The 24,414-nt window shown below is 40.7% G+C and overlaps 1 protein-coding gene across 1 annotated transcript in view; it reads left to right on the forward strand.

Moving 5' to 3' along the window:
* The window catches only part of RUFY1 (RUN and FYVE domain containing 1), a 2,127,773-nt gene that overhangs the window by 684,429 nt on the left and 1,418,930 nt on the right, over positions 1-24,414 (forward strand). Inside the window, exon 6 of the mRNA XM_044069383.1 lies at positions 14,573-14,634. Coding sequence (XP_043925318.1) covers positions 14,573-14,634 — 62 coding nt within the window. The remainder of the gene's footprint in view (positions 1-14,572; positions 14,635-24,414) is intronic.

Raw genomic sequence — 24,414 nt, forward strand, 5'->3', positions numbered from 1 at the left:
TCTTAAAACCCGGCTGCCTCGTGGTTTTGGCGTTTTTCCAGGCTTGCTAGTTGTTGCTGAAGCACCTACCAAGGGGAGAAAACGCTGAGAGAAGAAAAGGAGCCACTTTTGTGATTTTAAGTATTTTCTTCTGATTTTTTGTTAAGTTTTACTGCTTTGCCGCCTACTTTTTGGCATTTTCTGGCTTGCTAAAGTTTATATCTGTAACAGTAGCAGTACTTGGAACACATCTAGAGCCTGTTTACTGCATTTCCTGTGTTGCACTTAATTTAAAATTGTTTTTTCTCTAAAAACTGCATTTTACCTGATTTTGGCCTAGCACTCAAGTGTGGGGTCATTTATTGCACTGTTGTGAATATTTTGCTGCTTGTGTATCTCTGCTACCTTTAAACTACAACAAAAAGAAAAAAAATCTTGCTTTTTTCCCGCTTTCTGAAAGTTAAGAAAGTTCAGTTACAGATTTTGCTGTTCTGAACTGTTTGGAAGTTTCTAGAAGGCCAGTGCTTGCTTGGGCTAAAGGGAAGTCTCTGTGTTCACCAGTGGCAGCAGTTAACACTGAACAGCCTGCCTGTCCCTGGAGGAGTGGTTACTGCCTAGAAGCTGTAGTTTTATTGGCCATTTTGGGTCAATTCTAAACTCCTTGATCCCTCTCTCTTAAAACCCTACAACTCTCTTTTTGCGTGGTTTTGCGCACTGAGCAGCGTCGGGCAGCGCCGCCTAAACAGGTTTAAACTATTCCAGGCTCCACAAAGCCTGCTCTTCACTTTTTCCCTTAGAACTGTTCAAACTCTCAAATTAATCACTTTATTCTCTTTCTAAAGCCCTGCACTTGCTCAGCTCTTATAAGGAAACACTAACTAACTAAAGCACTACACCCTCCTTGACTTCTCATAAGTATTAGGCTCGCGATTAGCCCTTCCAGATCTAGTGAAAAATCAATTCCCTTCCCTAATCTGATCAGTAAAAAAACAGTTCCCTATACTAATCTGGTATGTCCAAGGGTCAGTTTCAGGGTTACTCTCCAGTCCAGCTGGTGAATCTGGGAATTTTGAGGCAATGTTACAGTTGCCTTATGTACACAGACAACCCTCTCCTCCTTCCAACAAACTCTAATACATGTGAGAGATGCAGTTACACAGCCACACTGGAGGCAGAGCTCTCTCAACCCAAGACTGGCACAGTCAGTCAGGAGGAAAAGGTAACCACCCGCACCACAAATCCAGTCTCACACAGACCTATTGCATCTGCATACCCAACACATAACCACACAAAAACATACTCGGAGGCTCTAAATAAAAATCTGCCTAAACAGCAAAGACCTCCTAAGCAGATATCCAAGCAACAGCCACCCCTCAACAATATCCACGAATCACATATCTCACAAAATCAGTGTGCCTCACAGTCACAGCCCTTAAGGCCAAACACACCAAATACACTTGTTATAGGGGACTCTGTTGTCCGGCACACTGATGTCCCGCTCACCAGACTGAACAAGGAGAAGGTCACTGTAAGCTGCCTGTTGGGTGCCAGGATCTGCCACATAATGCAAGCACTCAGGTCACTCCAAAGCAAGTACAAGTATGACTCCGTCATTGTCCATGCTGGTGTGAATGACCTGAGACGTACCTCCCTGGACTACATGAAAAGAGACATAGAGGAGCTCTCTGATCATGTAGCCCAGGCTGGTATGACCCTGACCTTGAGTAGCATCTTGCCCTCACCTAGAATGATGCCACAGTATAAAGACAAAATGATCAGTTTCAACAATTGGCTAAAGTATTGGTGTCATTCAAAGGGGATCCAGTGTCTTTCAGCCTGGGATGACATGCTCAACAAGCCACGTTGCTTCACTAGGGATGGCTTGCACTTGTCACCCTTAGGCTTTCGTATACTGGCCAAGGCTCTTGCCACCCCCATAGTGCCTTTTTTAGGCAAGGCTCAAAGGACAAACCCACCTCCATAGACAATCCAAGGATAAAAAAACTAAAGGTAATGCTACTCAATGCCAGAAGTCTAAATCTCAAGATGCAAGCACTCGAGGCTCTCCTCAGTATGGAGAAAATCGATGTCTGTGCAGTAACAGAAACCTGGTTCAAGGCTCCTGAGAGCACCCCAGCACTGCCAGGTTATAACTCATACCATGCGTTTCGGCCCCAAAACTCGGACCGAAGCACAAAAGGAGGGGGAGTATCTATATTCATCAAAGATACAAATCCTTGGAACCAAAAGGCAATGACAGCAACAACACCAACAAGCACACGACCAGAGATATCACCAGGAACCGGATAATTTGTAGAAAACTCAGCTTTAATTTAATTTAACTTCACAATTAAATGTGCACAAAGGATGGTTTAAAATCACAATACAGTCAAGCGCTTTCGCCCGGGCTCTCCCAGGCTTTATCAAGACAGTGTTACACTCAATATGCATTCAATTTATACATTTGCCACTCCAATAGCCAATTATACAATTATTTAATTAGTGTAGTCTCCTTAATATATAGTTTAAAGATACATATATATGAATGTATAAAATTTTTGAAAAAGAAGATGTATTGATTATTAAACTCAATATTGTGATTTATAAATCCATTAAGATCTATTAATTTTAAGAATTTTAAAGTTAAACATTTTATATATATATTTATATTTATAGATACAACTATATTCATATCTAAGTTTACATTTACAGGACGTAATTTTAATATTTATTGCATCTTTAACACAATAGGATTGTAATAAGTTTTTTAAAAATAGTTTTTTTTTTAATTAGATATGGTGGGACCCTTATAATATAATGTATAATAGAATGATATGAAATGCTATTTCAAAAAAGCAATGATGGCAGAAATCAACTAAGAAGTTTTTTATAAGATGTTTTTGTTTCCACTTAGTTATTTTCCAAGTTCTGTTTTTGCAACTGTAGCTAATATCAAGTATGTATCTTTAAACTATATATTAAGGAGACTACACTAATTAAATAATTGTATAATTGGCTATTGGAGTGGCAAATGTATAAATTGAATGCATATTGAGTGTAACACTGTCTTGATAAAGCCTGGGAGAGCCCGGGCGAAAGCGCTTGACTGTATTGTGATTTTAAACCATCCTTTGTGCACATTTAATTGTGAAGTTAAATTAAATTAAAGCTGAGTTTTCTACAAATTATCCGGTTCCTGGTGATATCTCTGGTCGTGTGCTTGTTGGTGATTCATCAAAGATACCTACACCTCCAGGTTAGTGGCACTGCACGAAGCATCGGAAACCATCCATGTGCAACTAACAGCGGGCAAAACTGCCTTTCAGTTTGTAGCCTGCTATAGAACACCCTCCCTATTACAGGAACCCGACTTGGCATTCCTGAGAACACTGGAGAATATGAAGGTCTCTCCAGATACTATGTTATTGGGTGACTTCAACTACCCAAACATTGACTGGAAAAACTACTCAAGCCCAAACACCCTCGCCCAACGGTTCCTTGAATTTATAAACTCTAACGCGATGGAACAACTGGTCACCACTCCACAAGAGGAAACAACATATTGGACCTGGTAATCACCAACATGGGGACTCTTATGTTCCACACCAGAGGTAAACCCCTCATTGGTAAGATCAGACCATAAACAAATTTCCCTGGACATCCATATCCTGTCCCCACCCCCAGCCAAGGAAATCACGGTAAAGAATTTCTCAAAAGCCAACTTTGCACTTCTCAAGACTGAGGTGGAATCCTTCAAAGCCCCCGGGCCAGAGGATAATACAGCCCAATCCACAGAATCCTTTACAAATGCATTCTATGAGCACCTGCAGGAATGCATGGATCGTGCTATCCCAAATAAAACCAAGACTCACTCCTCCAAAAACAGGAGACCTGTCTGGTGGACCCCGGCCATAAATAAGCTATACAACAGAAGGAGGAAGCTACTTACATGACAGAGCAAAATCCCAAAAAGGGAAGGCATCTCTGATCAGTATTAGCAAGAAACTTCGATCCCTCATAAAATCATCAAAGGCCAGTTTCAAAAGAAAAATTGCCCTAGACACTAAAGATAATCACAACGCCTTCTTTAGTTATATCAGAAACATGGGCGGAAACTCCCAGATATGCTCTGAATTGTTGCATAACGGTACAAAATATACCGAACCTACAGACATAGCCAACATCCTGGCAGACAGATTCAGCGCAAACTTCTCCCCCCCCTTCCCCCCCCAAAGGTGCAAACGCCTATCCCAGCTGAATGTATCCTCCCTGACATCACAGACTCACAGGTGAAAGCTGCCCTCTCCAAAGCAAAAAACACAGCATCTATGGGACCGGACGGTGTCCCAGGCTGTGTCTTACACGAGCTCCAAGAATAACTGAACCCTCACATTAAGTCACTCTTCAAACTTAGCCTTACTACAGAATATGTACCCAAAGAATGGCATACAGCTACAGTGGTCCCACTCCACAAAGGTGGTGCCACAACGGACCCCGGGAACTATAGCCCCATAAGCCTGACTAGTCTGGCCTGTAAAGCTATGGAGCGTATTATCATGGAACTCATAAAGAAAGATATTGGGAGCCTCCAGACACTGGACCCTACCCAATTCAGCTTTGTTAAGGGCAGATCTTGCCTCTTAAACCTAGTTGATTTCTTTGAAACAGTTACCAAAGCCATAGATGAGGGCAAGGTAGTCCACACAGCCTACCTGGAGCTCGCAAAAGCCTTCGACACAATACCCCACTCGGGCATCATAAATAAGCTTACCAGCTTAAATATCAACCCCTATATCACAAGATGGGTTGCAAACTGGCTCAAGGATAGAACCCACATGGTCAGAATCGCAGGTGCCATGTCCGAATCCAAACCAGTTACAAGTGGCGTCCCACAGGGCTCAGTTCTGGGACCTCTCTTGTTTGGTATATACTTCTCTGAGGTTCAGGCTAACACAGGGGGATTATGGCTGACAAAGTTTGCAGATGACTGCAAACTGGGGGCCATAATCGAATCTCCAGCTGACACAAGCATCTTCCAGAAGGGTCTCACAGAGACTGATGCTTGGTGCCAGAGCCACGGCCTCAAGCTAAATGCTAAAAAGTGCATAGTCATCCCCTTTGGGAAAAACAAGGTGCCCACAAATTACCACATAGGTGGTAATCCATTGGCACGGAAGAAGTAATTAGAGATTTGGGGACCAACGTAGATAGTAATCTCTCCTTTGATAATCACGTTGCTAAAGTGGTTAGAAAGACCTTCTATACAGCCCACTTTATCACGAAAGGGTTCGCATCTAGATCGAGAGGTCATTGTGCCCCTCTACTCGTCACTCATCAGGCCCATAATTGAATACAATGCCCCTTTTGGCATGTACCTTACCCGACACCTGCAGCAACTGGAGAGACCCCAAAAGTACCTCACCAAGAGGATCATGGGCTGCAAACAGATGTCCTATGCAGCTCGATTAAAGAAACTCCAGCTCTACACAGTTGCTTACCGCCTATTCAGAGGCGATCTATGCCTGACATACAAAGCCATGTCAAACCCAGAATTAATGGACACGCTCCACCTCAAAAAATCCAAGTCCCTTAGAGCTACACTCTCCAGGGACTTAAACCTCAGCACAAAAATAAATAGGACATGCTGGAGGGACAGATTCATTTCCCAGAGGCTCCCCTCACTCTGAAATAGAATCCCAATTCATGTTAGACATAGCCCCTCGCTGACCCTCTTCAAGCGAAATCTGGACGCGTGGATGGGAAATCGCAAATTCACCCCTGGGATCTCTTCTGTGTCCCTGCTAGACAGAGGCACAGTAAACTAATCTTAAAGGGTACCTTCTGTGACCTACTTTACAGAGGTGCACAGTAGGCTAATCTAATAGGGAGGCGGAAGCCAAATACACTCTGGCTAGGCTTATAAATGCCCTAGGGCAGATAGCCTAGTATCTACCTATGAACCTATGAACCTATTACTAATGACAGATACAAAATACATATCGGTTGAAAACCTGTTCTATTCATTTTTCTAAGTGAGTTAGAGGAGTGACAGTTAAAATTCTCCCTCTTTGGGACCTTTGTCCCCAATTCTAGAACACAGAAGCAGAGAGCTGTCTCTCAAACACACACACACACAAACCAAAAAAAGAAAAACTTGTAATCCTGTTAAAAATAAACAAAACTTTAACTAAATAAAAAAAATTCATAGTGGTAATTCTTGAGTTCATTACCACAGGCTCCTGTTCATCTTTTTCACTTTTTCAAGCTGCCTCATGTTATCTTAGGCAACCCGAACTAATAGCAAGTAGCCCTCACTAAATCATATAGCCACCCAGTCAGCCTCCTCTTTCTGCATTTTAGAGATGACATAAGTCCAGTTCTAATATGTTTTGCTAAACAGCCCTGCCACATTACTTGATGTATGTATGTATTTTCTTTTTAACAGTGTGTGGAGCTCATGTGCCGAGTTCCAGGTTTGTGAAACATTTTTTTTACTTTAAACAAAAAATAATGACAAAAAAGTCAATAGCTAATATTAAAGTATTTACATTGTGCTTTTTTTCATTGGAGATGCTGCAGTAAAAGCCTCCCATAAAACAGATGCCGTTATAAAAGTCACGCACAAAGGAAATTATTTCAGACTTAAAGGGTCAGTGTCTTTATTAGTTTTCATTCTGTTAGACCTATCGTCAGTGTTTGACACAATGGGACATAAAGATCTTTTTGGACTGATTTTGACTTAACCGAAGTATTATAGGCATAGAGCTAGTTTCAGGTGTTTTTTTTTTCATCTTACTATTACTGTCTTGCATATGGTGTTCTAGAAATTTCTTGTTTTGTGTACCCTGTGTTAGTCACCATGTATATGTTTCCCCTGGGAGACGTATTCAGAGGAAAGGTTTGCAGTACCTCTTGTTATGCTGATGAGAAACTTGAATTTGTCTACCATAGACAAGTTAGGTGCAGATTTGGAGTGCATCTGTGATTTGATAGTTGGTAATCAGTTGAAGCTCAATATCTCATCACCTCCAAGATGGTTGCCATGTATGCTTATGCCACCTTATGGAATTATTTTGGTCTAGTTTTGTCTCTCAGCATCTTCTGTCACACTGACAAACTGGAATTTGTCATAGTATGGAATTTAGATGTCATTTTTGATGACAGACCGACACACAAGGACCAAGTTTTAGCTAACATCACTTCTTCCTTTCTTGACCTTAGGACCATTTTGTAAGTCCCTTATACCATTTTCGGTTCTCCTGCTGGCTGTGGATACCATTGTTTCCTCATGCTTAGACTACTGTTGCTCCCCATACCAGGTATTGTTGGACTCAAAACTTAAACACCTGCAACCAGTGACTGGCTACTTTGCTACTGTCGTACTATACAGGTTCTGTGCAGCTTGCATTGATATCAGGTTAGAGCATGAGTTATCTGTACATTTCTGATTCCTGTTTATCTGGTCCTGCATGTTTGGGTCCCTGTACCACCACCATCAGGAACTGCTAGCATGGGTTTGGCCAATTTGTCCCTTGTGCTCAGTTACCATGAATGGAATAGGTGGTGGTTTTTAAGGCACATGTGGAATCCTTCGGGATCCATTCATTTGCTTATCAGAAAACATACTTTTGGAATCTGATAAACATCTTAGTCTACATTATTACATGGCTTCAAGTGGTCCCTATGTTTGAACATTTTACTTACTATCCATATCGTTAGTTTTATGTTTCTGTAGTTTAATAGATCTGGCATATCTATTTCAACTGACCTGGTTATGTTGTCATTGTAATACTTTTTTTTTTTTTTTTATCTTGTAATTTTGTGTACTGTGCCTTTTTAATATTTACATTTTATGAAAATTGCCTAGGCATAGGTAATATAATAAACCATATATATGGATTTCAACTTCTAGTGCTTTAGGCCCCCTGTGATGAGCCCTTCACATGAATTAATGTTTTGCAAGTAGGTACACAAGGCCTTCCTGTACAGGTATGATGATTATTATGGCAGGTACCTATGTAATCTTTCACTCTTTGCTGCTGTCCCTTCTGTGGGAGTGATCATACAGCTCAGAAATTTTTCCTAGAATCACTGTGTTTAACAGTTGTGAATGTGAGTCTTCACCTTGACCCAAAGTCCTTCTGGAAGATTGCTAATTTTTACTGTAGTTAAGTTGCATGACTGTTTTTTAGGTCAGACTTTGTATGCTAAATTGAATGTCTTGTGGCTGCCATAAAAGTAAATATTTTACCAACTGTTTGTCACCTGTTTTAAAGATTACCTTTGCAGGCTTGATAGCAGAGATTTTCTTTCATCAACCTTTGTTAAAGTGTGGCAGAAAAAGACAGACGTTTACTGAGTTGGCTCCCTTGGCTTCCTGTGAACAACACTGTCATAGTAGCTGCTTCTGGAGATGCTCATTTCTTGGGACTTTGCAGGTCTCCTTCTTGAGAAAGTTTTTGTTTCTCCATTTTCCACTACTTTATCAGATTTTAACCTTGCTAGAATTATGGTTTTTGGGATCTTTGTTCTTCTCTGCTGTTTAGTGGGTTATTCATCTGAAGTTTTTCTGCTTAGAGTGATTAGGAAAAGAGTAGAAGTCTGAATAGAATGCCACATCATTGACCATAGAAATATCTTGTGTGCATCACTGACTAGTTTCAGGGTTGGCATGTTGTGCATGTACATTCAGCTTATTTGTCCTCCCATTGAAGTTGCATATTACTTCCTGCTTTTACCACTGGTATTTCAGTGTCATGGAATAGTACCATTAAAGGTGACACTTTGTTTGCTGGGAGGAATTATTCTGAAGATTTTTCTTTCCCTTTAATTTTATAAGAATGCTATGAGCTGCATGGATATATACATTAGATCACTCATAGTATAGCAACATGCGAGGCAGATCCCTCTACCATATAACATGTGATGTTCTTCGTGTTTCACTGTTGCAGTCCTAACATATGGGTTATCCGGCTTCCGGTAGCCCTCACTCTGCCCGAATAACAGAGTCCTCGGTATATGACATTGGCTACCGTCTGTTTTAAACTGATGGCAGAACGTCTGGTATAAAGGGAGGCGGATGATGCCATTTCTTCAGTCTTTCTTGCCGTGGAGCCTGAAGCAGATGCAATTTGCACTAGTGCAGGTCAGCCGTTTACCTTCTTTATGCATTCCGACTACCAAGTTGAAGACTGCTTCAGATAAGTACCCCGTTGGGATCCTCTTTTCTTGCTTTAACGAATGTCAGATAAAGTTAATAACTGTCTTGCCTGTGGAAAACAGATTCCACACCGTGATTTTCATTCTTATTGTATAACTTGTTTGGGCCTTGAGCATGACGTCCCTAACTGTGATCTCTGTGCTTCCTTCAACCCGCGTACCATACGCCGTAGAGCTAAGATTTTATATAAGCATTTTGGAGTCTGGCCTAAGTTCATCGGTATGGCGTCTTCTGGTCTCTCCCGACTTTGGATATACCTAGGAAATGCAAGGACAAGGATTGCGACAGGCCTAGGGTTAAAGCTGCTGACAACACGCCGGTGAAATTGGTCATCGGCCCAGCGGGAGCTAGTGAGGTGCTTTCACAGCCCCTGCAGTCCACAGATTTTCAGCCGCAGGCCTCTGGCAAGACCTTTACGGAGTCTTCCATGCTGCAGGCTGCTATCTTGTCTTCAGACCCTCTGCCTGTTGACGACTCAGTGGGGTCTGGAGCCGTTATGCAGGCACCGGCTTCTGACACCTCTTCACCGATTACCTTAGCTCAGACTTCTGCAGTTGCTAGGCCTCCTGAGTCCCTCCGGATTAATAGCAAACCTTTCAGCTGCAAATCTACCCACAAGCGGGCGACAGCCTCCTCTCCTGTGCCTCAGTCCCAGTTAGTAACGATGGCTGGTGATCTTCTTACCCTTATTAAGGGCTCTCATCCCCCCCCCCTTCCAAGAGGGCTAGGGAATTGTCTCCTGATGTTTTGTCTGAATCAGATTTTGAAGTTTCCAGTATTTCTGCTGGTGAGGAAGGAAATTCTCAACTTTTTTCTGGCTTTGAGGATTCTGATGCTGAGGATTCCATCCCCTCTGCCTCCCCTCCAGAAGATTTTTCCTTTGGGGATATTTTGAATACTTTGAGGGAGCACTTTAAATGGGAAAGTCAGGATTTCCCTCAGTCTAAGAAGAGGATCCGGGAAGTTTTAGATTTGCCACAGCATAAACCTCTGGCTATACCTCCTGTTTTGGAAGTTGTGGATGATGTTTTCATGGAAAATTCTTTAACTCCTAATTCTGTTCCTCCTGCTCCCAGAAAACCTGATAGGTATTATAGGGTTCCTGATTCTCATCAGTTTATTTTTCGAAACCCTACTGCTGATCCTGAGATTATTTCTCAAGGTCCCAAGGGTGTTAAGGCTACTATTGCTAAAACCCTGTACCTTCTGATAAGGAGTCTAGGGCCTTGGACAGGTGGGGTAAAAAGGTCTATACCTCTGCAACTCTTGCCATTAGATCTGTGAATTGTCTTTTTCACATGCTTAAGTATCAGCAGCATACTTTGGAGGCTATTAAGGCTAAGCTTGGTGATATTGCTTCCATGTCAGAGAACAAAGACTTACAAGATTTACTAAATTCTGCCACTCTGGTTAATAGGCATTCTCTTCATTGTGGTTTTGACACCTTGGAGGCTTCCTGCAGAGCAGCAGCCACTGGTTCCATTATTAGAAGGCATGCTTGGCTTAGGGTGTAGCTCTTTCTGAACCTGTAAAATCTAAATTGCTGGATGTTCCTTTGCACAAAGACAACCTTTTTGGTAGCAAGGCTGAGGAAGTACTGAAAAAGTTGGAGGATATGGCGAAATCTATGCAAGCTGTAAAAGATTTCCTTCAGGTTCAGCCTCCTCAGTTTAGTAGGCATTATCCTTCCAAGAACTGGTCTTTCCCTGATCCTGGCAAGCAGGGTCGCTCTAGGCCTAGGGGTTTCAGATTTTCCAGAGGGCAGGGTTCTGCCCCTCAAAGGACTAAACAATGACATCCTTCTTCTGCTAAATTGGGGAGTTCTAAGCCAGCTTCCCAAAGCAAGCATTCTCAATGACTCCAGTGTTCTTGTGCCTACCTCTGCGGGCCCAGGGTTTCCTCTGGGGGGAAGGTTAGTCAGGTTTGCAGGGGTATGGTCAACCATCATAGACGACAAATAGATGCTCAACATAGTAAACCAAGGTTAGAAGTTTTATTTTCACACCTTCCCTGTTCTGCAAGGTTTCCCAGACATTCCAAGAACTCTCAGGGCAGAGGTAGAGAATCAAATTTCTTCTCTACTGACTATGGGGGCTATAGAGCCAGTTCCTGCAAATCAGGCAGGCCTAGGTTTTTATTCAAGACTTTTTCTGGTACTAAAAAAAGGGGGCACATGGCACCCTAGTCTGGATCTGTCTATTCTAAACACTTTTCTGGTGCTTCCCAAATTCAAGATGCTCACTCTTCAACAGTTACTGCCAATGTTAGACAAGGATTCGTGGCTGGTAACTTGGATCTCAAGGAGGCTTATCTGCACATCCCAATAAGGGAAAGTTGCAGGCAGTTTCTTCATTTTAGGGCTGGGGAGCAACACTTCCAATTGTCTGCGCTGCCCTTTGGCTTATCTACTGCTCCCAGAGTTTTCACAAAGTGCCTGACACCAGCCATTGCTTTTTGCAGGCAGAGGAACTTTCAAATTTATCCTTACCTGGACGACTGTCTCATTCAAGCAAACTCCCCAGAACAGTTAAAAAAGCATTTGGACTACGTGAAGGACATTCTCACTTCTTTGGATTACACCCTCAATGAGAAGAAGTCCAAGTTGGTTCCTACAAGGGAGTTTTCCTTGGAGCGAGTCTGAATACAGCCACCCAGATGGTATTCCTTCCTCAAGACAAACAACAAGATCTGTCTGCTTATTTCAAGAACTTGGCAAGCATGACCCAGCTGTCTGCAATGCAATTCCTGCAAGCACTGGGGTTCATGGCTTCATGCATCCTGATGATCCCATATACAAGGCTGCATATGAGAAAACTTCAGTGGTACCTCGAGAACCTTTGGTGTCAACACACACAGGACTTAGACTTGATTCTTTCCCTTATTCCCTGTCTACAAATGGAGTTTCTCTGGTGGGCGACAGCCTGTTCTCAGAACAAGGGTCTGCCTTTCTGCCCACCACCTGCCAGCCAGACTGTCACCACAGACGCCTCAGGTTATGCATGGGGGGGGGGGGCACATCTGGAAGGCAGGGGTATACAAGGGACTTGGAGCACCCAACAGATTCATCTGCACATGAACTTAAAATAATTGATGGCAGTGCAGCAGGCCTTGCTGGCTTTCAAGAACCTACTCTACCCTCGGACTCTTCTGATCAGGACCGACAATACCACAATCATGTGGTACATCAACAAGCAGGCGGGGACTCACTCTAAACCTTTGGGAAGACACAGCATGAAACTATGGTCCTTAGCAGCTTCCATGGGCATACATCTCATAGCCCAGTATCTTCCAGGGAGGCTAATCTCCTTGGCGGATCAATTGAGCAGACATGTTCTGGATCCTCATGAGTGGCAACTGAACAAGATCATTTTCCATCGCATCACTAAGCATTGGGGCAGTCCTCAGGTGGATCTTTTCTTCTCTCACACCAATCATCTCCTTCTAACCTTCTGCACCAGGGAGTTTCACAACAAAGCATGGATAGTGGATGCTTTGTCCTTCCCATGGACACAACTTTCAATTAATGCCTTCCCCCCTCTGCCTCTTCTTCCCAGAGTGCTGCTAAAAATAAGGGATAAAAAAAACAAAGGCTATTCTTATAGCACCAGATTGGCCCAGGCAGCATTGGTATCCCCTTCTTCGCCGCCTTTCCCAAGCTCATCCTTGGCATCTTCCCCTGGTACCAGATCTGTTGGTTCAGGAAGGGGGAAAGTTTCCTCATCCTCATCTTCAAACTGTGCATTTAACTGCCTGGCTAATACTTTAAATCTTTCCCAGCAGGTGATTGAAGTTCTTCATGAGGCCAGGAGGTCTAGCACCAGGAAATCCTATGCAGAAAAATGGAAGTGATTTTGCTCTTGGATGCTGGCTAAAGGAGAAGAGTCTTCCCAACCTTCTCTTTCCCTCATTCTTGATTATCTAGCAGGTTTACTTAATGATGGACTTTCCTTTTCTTCAATTAAGATTCATGCTTCAGCATTTTCTGCTCATTGTTCTTTTGAGCAACCAATTTTTTCTCACCTCTTGATGAAACAGTTCCTGAAGGGAGCTAACAATCATAGACCTCCCAGAAAAGCTTCTATTCCTGCTTGGGATCTTAATTTTTGTCCTGGAGAAGCTTACTCTTCCTCCCTTTGAACCTGCTGCCTCTGCAGATTTAAAGTTCCTTTCATGGAAGACTGCCATTCTTTTGGCTATTACTTCCACCAGAAGGATTTCGGAGCTGCAAGCCTTAATGGCAGTAGAACCTTTCATTATTTTTCATACAGGGTTTCTCTGAGAACTAATCCCTCCTTTATGCCTAAGGTGGTCTCCAGTCTGACACTTAACCAGTCTATTCATCTGCCTACATTCTTCAGTAACCCCCAGAATAAAGGGGAAAGGATTCTGCACTCTCTTGATGTGCACAGTTGAGATTTTACTTAAATAGGACTAAACCCTTTTGGAAGTCTCAGCAGTTGTTGGTTAGTTTTGCTCCTGGGGCTCAGGGTAAAGCTATTTCCAAAGAAACCATCTCCAAATGGATTGCTCATCGTAGTCACGTTTGTTATGCAGCATGGAAAGGTTACCCCCAGGGTATTAGGACCCATTCTACTAGAGCAGCCCTCTACTTCTGCAGCTTTTTTGAGAGGTGTGCCTACTAAGTACATTATAGAAGCAGCTACTTGGTCTTTTGTCCATACTTTCACAAAGCATTACAACCTATCTTGTTTTCTAAATCTAGGGCTGGTTTTGCCTCTGCAGTTTTGCAAGGCCTCCTTACCAACCCTTAATCTGTGATTCTTCCTCCCCCCTTTTTGTTTTCTTCCTGGGCTTTGGGAATCGACCCATATGTTAGGACTGCAACAGTGAAACACGAAGAACATAGTACAGTTGTGTACACTTACCATAAATGTAGGTGTTCGAGTGTATTCACTGTTGCATTCCTGGTTTCCCACCCTCCATTCTCCCTTTTTTCTTAAGGCACAGACTACTTATGTTATTTTTGGATGGCTTTTTTCCAGGATGTTTCCTTCCTGGTTTGGCCTTCTTTTGGGGGTTCCTGACAGTTAAGACAAGAAAAACTGAGGAAATGGCATTGGCCACCTCCCTTTATACCTGACGTTCTGACATCAGTTTACAACCGACGGCAGCCGACGTCCTATACTAAGGACTCTGGTATTCGGGCTGACTGAGGGCTACCGGGAGCTGGATAACCCATATGTTAGGACTGCAACAGTGAATACACTCGAACATCTACATTTATGGTAAGTGTACACAACTGTACTTTTTCTTTGCTGTTGCATTATATCATGTGCATTTTTTTTCAAACAGAAATTAAATACATAGAAGGTGTCCCAGTACTGATGACAGTAAATTTGCTTTTCTGCACAGGTTGGCGTTATTGATTTCTCGCTGTATCTTAAGGACTCACAGAGCAGTGACAGTGGAAATTTGTACGTATGATTCATTATTAAATGGTTTAAATATTTATGTTTCAGTCTTTTGGATAACTTGGTAGACATAAGTAAACCATGTATGGTTAGAACTTATCAGATAAAAGCACTGTTTACTTCCTGATTTCAATCAGATGTTGTTAGAGCTTGGCAGCTCTTTATGTAATGGTGTCTGATGTCACTCTTGCCCTCACCACTGATGCTGTATATTTCCTAGAAGGGTGTTTATGTGTGCATGCATGTCCATGACATCTTTAAAGGTAATATTTATAGGAAGGGGAGAAGGATGGAAACTACAGAGATGATGGTCTTCAGAGAGGGCTAACCTGTGAAGCTTGCAGACTCAAAAGATCTTGACTGTAGTTTGAATCTGTGGTCATGGGGCCTTTGCTTTTACAGGTGTAAACAGACCACACTCACAGTAGGACTGAAGACAGCCAGCTAGTGTGTTCTTTATAGGCTCACTTAATTTCACTTCACTGAGTAAGAAGATAATGCAAGATAAATACTCATGCAGCTGCTTTTTTTCTTTCTAAATTGTCATTTTTAGAAGTATACCCCCAGTGAACACCTCAGCAACGTCAGTTTGCAAATGATAATATAAGAGCAATTGCATTTTGCATTGGTTAACTTATTAGGGTGAACTCTCAAGAGCCAATAGTTTTTTTTGGGGGCACAAAAATGGAACTTGGCTAGACGTAAAATGGCCCACAAGGGCAGCTAACCAAGTACTTGCCTATGAGCCAATAAGAGGTGCTGAAGTATCCATCATGTTTTGTCACCTTAGACAGTAAGAACGCCAGACTGTTTTCTACTTTTTTGTTTCTTTGGATGGTATCATTTCAGCATGCACATTGCTACAGTACAGTAAAAGCGAAAAATTAAACAGTGCATTTGCTGCCTAAAGGAATAGGGAGGTACCAGTGACTGTAAAGTGTTTACGAGACTGTTCATTTCCCAGTACTGTCTTGCATACACTAGCTTCCGCTACCTGGGAGGAAATCTCCCTAGGGAATGCTGGGTTTATACCTGTTATGTTTTCCACAACCAGGATCCATTTCTGATTCAGTATCACTTATGGTCCCAGGCCTTTTACCTTTGCAGTAGTGTGTTAGCCGTTTGTCAGGTTACTATTCTACTGCCCATGCTACTTGAGAATTAGTACTTTATTTGTAATAGATATTAGTCATTCATGGACTTTAACATATCTGTTTGAGTTCTGTCAACTGAATGGTCAGTATTAGTTGAAACTAAAGCAAGGCATTTTGATTTGTTTGTTATTAGAATTCATCGCTTTTATGTTACCAAAGTCCTTTGAGAACCCTCTGATAGTGACGGGTGTATACTGTAATGTCATATGCATAGAATAATTTCTGTCCTAAAAGGAGATTGTAAGTCACAACAAACAGAGTACAATGTAACGGTGTCTGTCTTGGAGAAAATAAGAGTAACATATATACAGACCCAAAAATGCCACCTGGAGTAGATTATATGGCGTGGAATATCTGATTGATGCATATGCATTTTTAAACAACTGTGCATGTATTCACCTTGTGGAGTAAAGATTTGATCTGAATTAGGTTCTTATTGTCTTTTGATGCTGCTGTAGTAGGTGTCGGTTCTAATGTCAGTTCTCTGCATCAACTCTTCAGCTGTTGATATAGGTGCATACACTGAGATTTGCAAATTCTGTGCTGTGGTATTCCTTGGCAAAACTTTCAGCATCTTTTTCTGGTACCTGTACAAAACAAACAAAAAAAATTGCTGCATCTTTTCTTGACTGTGGGTGTCTTCAGATCTTTTTGCCTCTCCAATAGGGCAAAGTGCCCTTTGGCCTTTTAAGTAATCTTATCAAGAGGACCCAATCCTTTTCCAAGTTCCCTTCTTGTGTCTCCTCCCAATAGGCCCCAAAAAGCACTTACAAAACCTTAACACCTAGACTCAAGCTTCTGATTGAGGTACAAGATAGGGAAAAAGGAACACGTTTCCTGGCCTGTACCTCATACAATACCCCAAATTTTGGAATTGCCTGAAAATCATGAATTAACTTGGGAATTGGCCAACTAGTCCCATTCTGTTCTTTCATTGCAAACTTTAGAAGGCTTGCAGGTCTTCTCAACAGTCTTCTTTGATGGTTCTCCTCACCCAGTGGATTTTTTCTAAACTGTCACAGAGACTGCATAGGAAACCTAAGGTAGAGTGGTTTGCATTCCTAAGAAGACTGACCGTATCCTCTCCCTCAGGAGTGGGCTCACATATCACTCCCCATCCTTACTCCAGATAAGGAATCCAGAGTTGTGTATAGGTTCAAGAAGCACATTTATTGATATACCATATTGTTTTTGCAGGCAGGTGTAAATTACATTATGTATCCAGTGTACTTTCAGTAGGTTCATAGGTGTTTACTAAGCTAAAAACTACAGCGGCTTTTTTAAGCCTAGCCATGCATCCCAAATCTCTGACAAGAGATATATTCAGTGAAATGCACCATATGCTTGATGCCATTGCTGGATGGTACTTTAAAATTATTGTTCCAGGCTGCAACTGTCTCTAGCGTATGTATTTTGCTAGTATATGTCATGTATAAAACTGTGAAAGGGGTTACTAGAGCTGTAGGAGTGCAGTCTTAGACCTGTAATTTTTTCAAGGACTCCAAAGTGGCTTTTCTGTACTGTCCTTTTTCAGGTCCCGTCTGTTTGAGAAGCAAGGTCACCAGCGCCTGAAAAATATAGAATAAAGCAGTGAAAATCTTGAAGCCCATAGATATAATCTTACATCTTCTACAACATTTTTCTGAGAAGCAGAGGAGCTAGCATAATATGTGGCTTTGGCACAGTTTCAACAAGAGAATGAAATCCAAAAAAACTAGTGTAACTTTCAACAAGGTAATGAGAACAGAAGCAGAGGTTACCATCATTTGCCATGAAGACACAGCCATTGTATTAGCAATTTCTGCTTTACATCAAAGCAGTCTTCAATGACATTAATGTTAGATGTATGTTTACAGCTGAATATTATATTGGGTGTAAGTCTGCTGAACATTAATAATGGGGTTATTGCCCTTTTCTGCAATTGTCATGTTTTTAAAGTATATTATTATTTCTAAGTCTTGCTAGTATGTTTAATCACTACTGTCTCTTATTTGTCTCTGCTTTACATGATTGTTAGTTATATAATACTACTACTTGTGTGTATAAACAAAACTATTGTGGCTGAAAAAAGTTCAAGGACCAGGGTATCCGCCCAAGTAACAAATATAAAACTTCCCATTGTGAGTTGCTTGAACTGATGAGAGACTGAGGAACATGAGTCTTGCTTTATGCTAGTCACAGGAGGAAGCTGGGATTTGAACTGTGTTGCTATGGTGAGAGGGTGTAGACTGTTCAGAGGTTAATAAAGCAAATTCCTAAATGGTGGGGGACTCTCAATTCAATATGTGCGGTTTATTTTAAAATGTGCAAAATGGAGGGGAAGAATCAAATGTAAGTAAAGTAGCTTTTCAGATAGATATTTTGTGGTGAATCTTTCATCATGGTTGCAAAATGCAGTATGTAGTTCATGTTGAATGTTTGACATTGTTGTGAAATACAATACACTAAAGATGGTATGTTTATAAATGTAAAATGTAAAGGGAGGCATATGTACAGTGATGTAGTATGTATGTGGGAATAACTTTTCTTGAGTGGTAGATGACTATATTAATAATAAACTAGGTAAAAACGTGGCTTATTGCTTAAACTGTTACATTGTAGCAAGGCACAGAAAAAAGGTGGAATTAAGAGGGTAGATTCAAATCATGTTTATGCACTCTGTATATTACAAGAGTATACAAAGAGATAACAGATTTAGTCAATGTAATGTTTTTCTTCAATTCTGTAAAATTAGCATGTTTTTTGTTAAATACTGAAACTAAATTGAAGACCATGGAGACTTTCTGTAACCAGATGCTTTAGCAGACTGCAGGTGTCTGGTTTATTTAAGTGGTAATCGACAATAGTTGAACTGATGCAGTTGAGATAATCGTTCATATCTTTCGGCTTTTCCCGGTGAGGGGTCGCCACAGTGGAACTCCGGTCCACTAATGATTGGCAGTTGATTTTTACGTACCGGCTTGCCAGGCCTGGCGCACAACCTTCAATGAAGGTAGGCCCATTCGCGCATGTCTCCACGCAGAATATGCTCTAGCTGAGAGTCGAACCGGACAGTGTCTTACTGTGAGGCGACAACGCTACCGCAGCAACACCACTGCAGTAGATGCAGTTGAGATAATAAGGACTTCAATTAAGAGAGGATCAGAGTTTTGCAGTCTGGGAATTTTTTCAAATAGCGAAGTCAAGTATAAATTATTTTCTATACTCTGGAATGGGAACATGTTATATTTGATGTCCCCCACTACATTATCACTGCCAGATAAGCTGTGTCATCAAAAACAAGTTAGCAAGGAAGGATGTTGCCACTGTCTTACAGAAAAAAAGCCAATTGAGAAGTCTCAACAGAACAGAAGGGAAACCCAAAAGACTTTGGACCATCCCATAGCTGACTTTTTGTGTGGTCACAGTACATTCAGTCCTTTCACATTTGTGTGAAGGAGATTGGATATGCTGTTTGGACTTTTCCAGATGTCTGCTGCCATATAAAGGTTGCCAAGGAGTCCATGGGGTATTTTTGCTTCTAGGTAGGAGCCAGTCATTATCATTTCCCACTTTTTCGGTTGTTACATCCATCCTAAGGATAATCACCAACTGCATGTCCATATTAGCAGCTCATCAGAGGCACAAAAGCTGCAAAGCTACTATATTTCTGTACCTAAATGGATAGTTTATTACTGCTTTAACAATAATACTCTGATATTGCAGATGGAGACTTTGCTCAGTTTCCATTCTGTGGTGAGCACACTGAATGTTGCAAAGTATCATTTGCAAGTCATACTTTCTGCAGAGAAGATCCCACTCCCTGCTCAGCCTGTCTTCCAAGGGACCAGATATCTACTGTTCATTCCCCAAAATCCAGCATAGTCTTTTCTTGCACGATTTCAACAGAGACCTACCAAAAAAACATAGACATCATTCCAGAGGTCATAATAACCATACCTCTCAATCTCCAAGACCAATAAATCTGGACAAAGCCATATATAACTGGGCGGACAAAGGCCCAAAAATATAGACAATTTTTAAATATTGCTCTTACAAACTTAGAAAGTTGATAAAATAACAAATTATGAATTGGCATGAATTTTCTGAAGAGTATGAAGTCTGTAACTCAAACACCAGTCATTATTTTTTTACTTTAATCCTCAGTGATTTGCCAGAAAAACAAAATTTTATGAGGAACTCACTAAAAATAAGAGGCAAAAATCTAGGCATTCTGCGAAAATCTGTATGATTGAGAGGTATGAATAGCTCTCACCAGACTGTGTACACAAGTCCTGCACTGGGCAGTGTGGGCACAGTAGTTTGAGTTTGGATCCAGTATTCCATCGTATGAAAATTTCCTTTGGTTACAAAATTCATACAAAGTGGTTCTTGAAAACATTGCCTTTAGCTTTGGGGAATCCCTTTCAGCTACAGACTCCTAAGGTACCATATACCATGGATGAGGTCTGCCTTTGGTTGTGAGCACTACAGTGGACTGAGTAGTTGCATCTTCACATCACTGTCCTGCTTATCCTCGCATCTTTTCAAAACTTCCCTCCCTAAGTGATAGCCATGCATTCAGACAACATGGAAGTGGTTTTGAACATCAGCAGGTGAGAGTACCCTGTCTTAGCCACTGTGCTGAGATGCCATAAGAGTCCAGCAATGGACCATTCAGTCCAACCACTTCCTCACAGCCAGACACATTCCAGGGGAGGCCAAATGTCTTGCAGACAGGAACAAGCCATTATCTCCCAATGTCCTAGAAATAGCTCTTCAGTCAGTGATTTGTAGGTTCTGTCTATGATGAAAATTGCAATGCATCTGTGACAAGTGCAAGTGCAGTATCTTCTTTTTTCCTGTAGGAGATAGCCCAAGGATGCACTAGTTCATAAATGCCTCTCCTGTCCTTTACATTGTTCCCCGGTTCTTGTGATGATGAGGTTTGTAAAAAAAAAAAAAAAAAAAGCTAGAGTGCTCTATGTAACCCCCTTTTGACGAGAATAGATACGGTTCCCCCCTTGCTTTACCCATGCCTGCTAAGGAGCCTGTGTGTCTGTACCCCACCAAGACCCTGCTGTCCCACATGGCTTTCAAACCTCATGTTTATTCATTTAAACGTATAGATTGGTTTCTCCATTTCAGTTAATAACCAGCAATTCACCCCTTCCTTCTGTTGGTGGTCCAAGTTCTTTTGTTAGCATTTTTACTAACTCATAATATCTTAAATTGCAACATGGGTTTACATACATTTATTGATTCATTAATAGAAAATAAAACAAACCATAATGACAGTTTCTATTATTACCATCATGAATTATAGCTAATTTTTAACAATTGTTATTTACACCATTACACAAATTGCTCAGTTCCTGACCTTCAATAAACATCACTCCTCATGCTGAGCGTTATTTTGCATGTATTTTTCCCACAAATTCAGTTTCTGTGAACTTTGCTCCTTCCCTTCGCTATAGATCCCACCTGTAGTTCTTGTCTCTGCTTTACAATATTCAAGATTTTTATTATATTTAGTATAGATTTTGGTTTCCATTTTCTAGCTTTTGCTTTTTTGGAAGTTAGTACTATTAAACTTAGTAAGACCTTAATATGCCTGTGCAATTCAGATTGTATATCCGAACTCAAAGGAATAATTTCCTTAATTACTACCATTTGTTCCCCCAGGTTTTATGTAGTAATACTCTGCAGTGAATTTTTAAAATCTGCAAGCATTTTCTATTGTTACTAATCTCTTCCATATCACTTCTATACAGGCATGTGCTACTGAATTGAGGAAAAGTAAGTCTTAAGTCTGTTTGTGGTACAGAAATACCTGTGAAAACACTTGCATGCAAAAATCTTAAATCTTCTAGACTTTGTTGCATACCTGGGAACCTAGAAATTCCTTCCCATTGTTCCTTTATGAATTGCTTTTTCATTTACTTCTCAATCATTTCTAATCACCTCTGAGTGATCATTATAGTTATCATGCAATATTTTATATGCACTCCTAACTATCCCTTTTTAACAGCATTTTTTTCAGACTTAACCAAAGACTGTATCATTTTCCTGTCCCTGTCTCTTTGCCTGTACTCATTTATCAGTCTCCTATAGGGAAGGCACACTCTAACCTGCAGTCCAAACTTCTGCTTAGCCTCATCCCACTCGTATTACCTTTTCCCTCCCGAGTTATTTCCTATCAATACCTTGGTTCCCCTGCTAATTTTCTTCAGTAAATTCCAGCTCAGTGTTGCCTATTTTCTATAAATGTGCTTGAAGACATGATAAAATTTCCCTTTCCCATCATTGCTCTGGCTTTGCTCTGAGTGCTTTTTGTTACTTTATAAGTATATTAATGTTTGTTTGTTATTCCCCTTAAGGACTTGCATCCAAAATCCTTGTCTCCCTTTTATCTCCTAACCCCCCTCCCATTTTAATATCATCATTTTCTACTTTTTTATAACCTTCTGCTTGAGTTATGTGTATGAACCTTAAATATGTAGCTTTAACGTCCTGGTTCTAAGGGTAGAATTAGATTATCTTAATTGCCCACTTCCCCTCCTAAATATCCTTCAACACTTAATTGATTGCCATTCACATCTCATCCTCTGTTTCATAAAAATATGCCTGACTTTTATATAAAACTAATTGGACTAAAACATTTTCGCTGCCTGTATTTTACTATCCTTATTCAGAATCAAGAGCTTCCAGTTTCTCAATTTTTGTATTATCTTTTGTTTAATCTCTTTCCACTTAATTCTGATATGGAAGCTAAGAATATTTTAATCCATATATCTAAATGCTTCATCTTATGTCCCCCATAAATGTAGATATTGCCAAACCAGTTCATACACAGGCATATAGTTTACCTCTGTAGCCTATGGATTTCAACTCTTTTTGGAGCAAAATGTTCTACAACATAGAATGTCCCCTTCCAGGTTTGTCGGGTACAAAATAATATAATCTGCAAATAAAGCTAGCCTTTCTTGATTACCATACTAGTTACATCCTTGAATTTGTGAATCCATTATTTTCATTTCAAACCGCTCCAACTGCAAAGAATATAGGAAAGGTAAGGGAGATATCCCTGCCTGGTTCCTCTGTTCAAACATAGGTTATCATAGGGAAAACTTCTCACCTTAATTCTTGCCTCAGAACATTTTTATAATCTTATTAACACTACTTACTTGTAAAATCTTTGCATACATTATTGAATGTCTCTCTGTGTTAAGACTTATCTAGCTGTGTTTTGTTATACTCTGCTTCTCCATGGATCTTCATTGTTCTGTTAATGTTGTGAAATGTTGGCCTTCCGTTTGACAGAATTATTCGGAGCCATCTTTTTTGACTTTGGTAACACCTGTGACATGTTTTTGTTTAATATAAACATAAATAACTTCCAAATTTCCACAGCAATACCATCTATTCCAGGATACTTCTCTGTTTATTATTATTTTATTTTAGATCTTTCTCTCTTGGCTTTTATTAAGCCTGGTCTTCCTCTAACCTTTGCAAAAGTATGTATGTATTCCATAAGCATTTCCATTTGTACCTTTTCTTGGTTACCCATTCCTCTGCTTTATATGAATTTTCATAAAATTTCCAAACTAGCGCTTAATACCATTGTAGAATCTCTGGTTATATTTCTTGTTGTAGTCTTATTAAGTTTGATTTCAACTCTTTCTACTTTCTTTTGCTTTAAGTCATTATGCTAAACATTTTTGCATTCTGTGATTTTTATCAGAAATAGTTTAACAGCAACCTTTCTAAATTCATGCATATTGCTGAAATGCTTCCTTATTTTCCCTGCAGTTGCTCCTCTTATTCTGTGAGATTCCCCTTATTCTGCAGTACTTTAACCTTTGTCATCCCCGATAAATAATACCTAATAATTTTCTCTCATCTCTTTTTCTCTTATTTCTGCAATGATTTAAAATGCCATTTTCATTTTTACTAGCTTTCCCTTCCAGGGAAAATTCCCACTTGCATAAAAATCTCAAATCATTGCTACTACCCAATTCTTTAGATTCTTTTCTTTTTAACAGGCAAGTAGCAAAGCACCAATGTTTCATTTCTACATCATTACCTGCATTTTTATTTTATTGGTGCATGGAGCAATAGTTGTTGGACACGTGTGATATCTTTCAGTCAGTTACACGTATTCATGGGAAATATACAAAGGCAAATCTTCCAACATAAAAGATGTTAAAAAAACGCACTACTCCACACCAGGAAACTGTTTCCTGGTGTGGAGTAGTGTGTTTTTTTTTACATTGTTTACAGCAGTGGTGTGTTTTCACAACATAAAAGATCTACCAAAAAAAACAAATTGAAGGTCATGCTGCTAAACGCTAGGAGTCTTAACCTGAAAATACATTCACTGGAGGCTCTCCCCACACTGGAAGATGCCAATGTCTGTGCGGTCAAGTAACCTTGTTCAGGGCTGTGGAGAGCACCCCTGCCTTACCAAGGTATACTTCATTCCACACATTCTGACCCCAAAATGAGGTCAGGAAGACTAAGGGTGGTGGAGTCTCTGTCTTCATTAAGGACAGGCATGCCCTCCATACTGGTCTGCCAGCATGACACACTGGAACTACTACAGGTGCAACTGACAGTTGGCAAGACACCCATCCAAGTTATAGCCAGC

Source organism: Protopterus annectens, chromosome 4.part0 (assembly GCF_019279795.1).
Source record: "Protopterus annectens isolate FY-2018-M chromosome 4.part0, PAN1.0, whole genome shotgun sequence".
Lineage (NCBI taxonomy): Eukaryota > Metazoa > Chordata > Ceratodontiformes > Protopteridae > Protopterus > Protopterus annectens.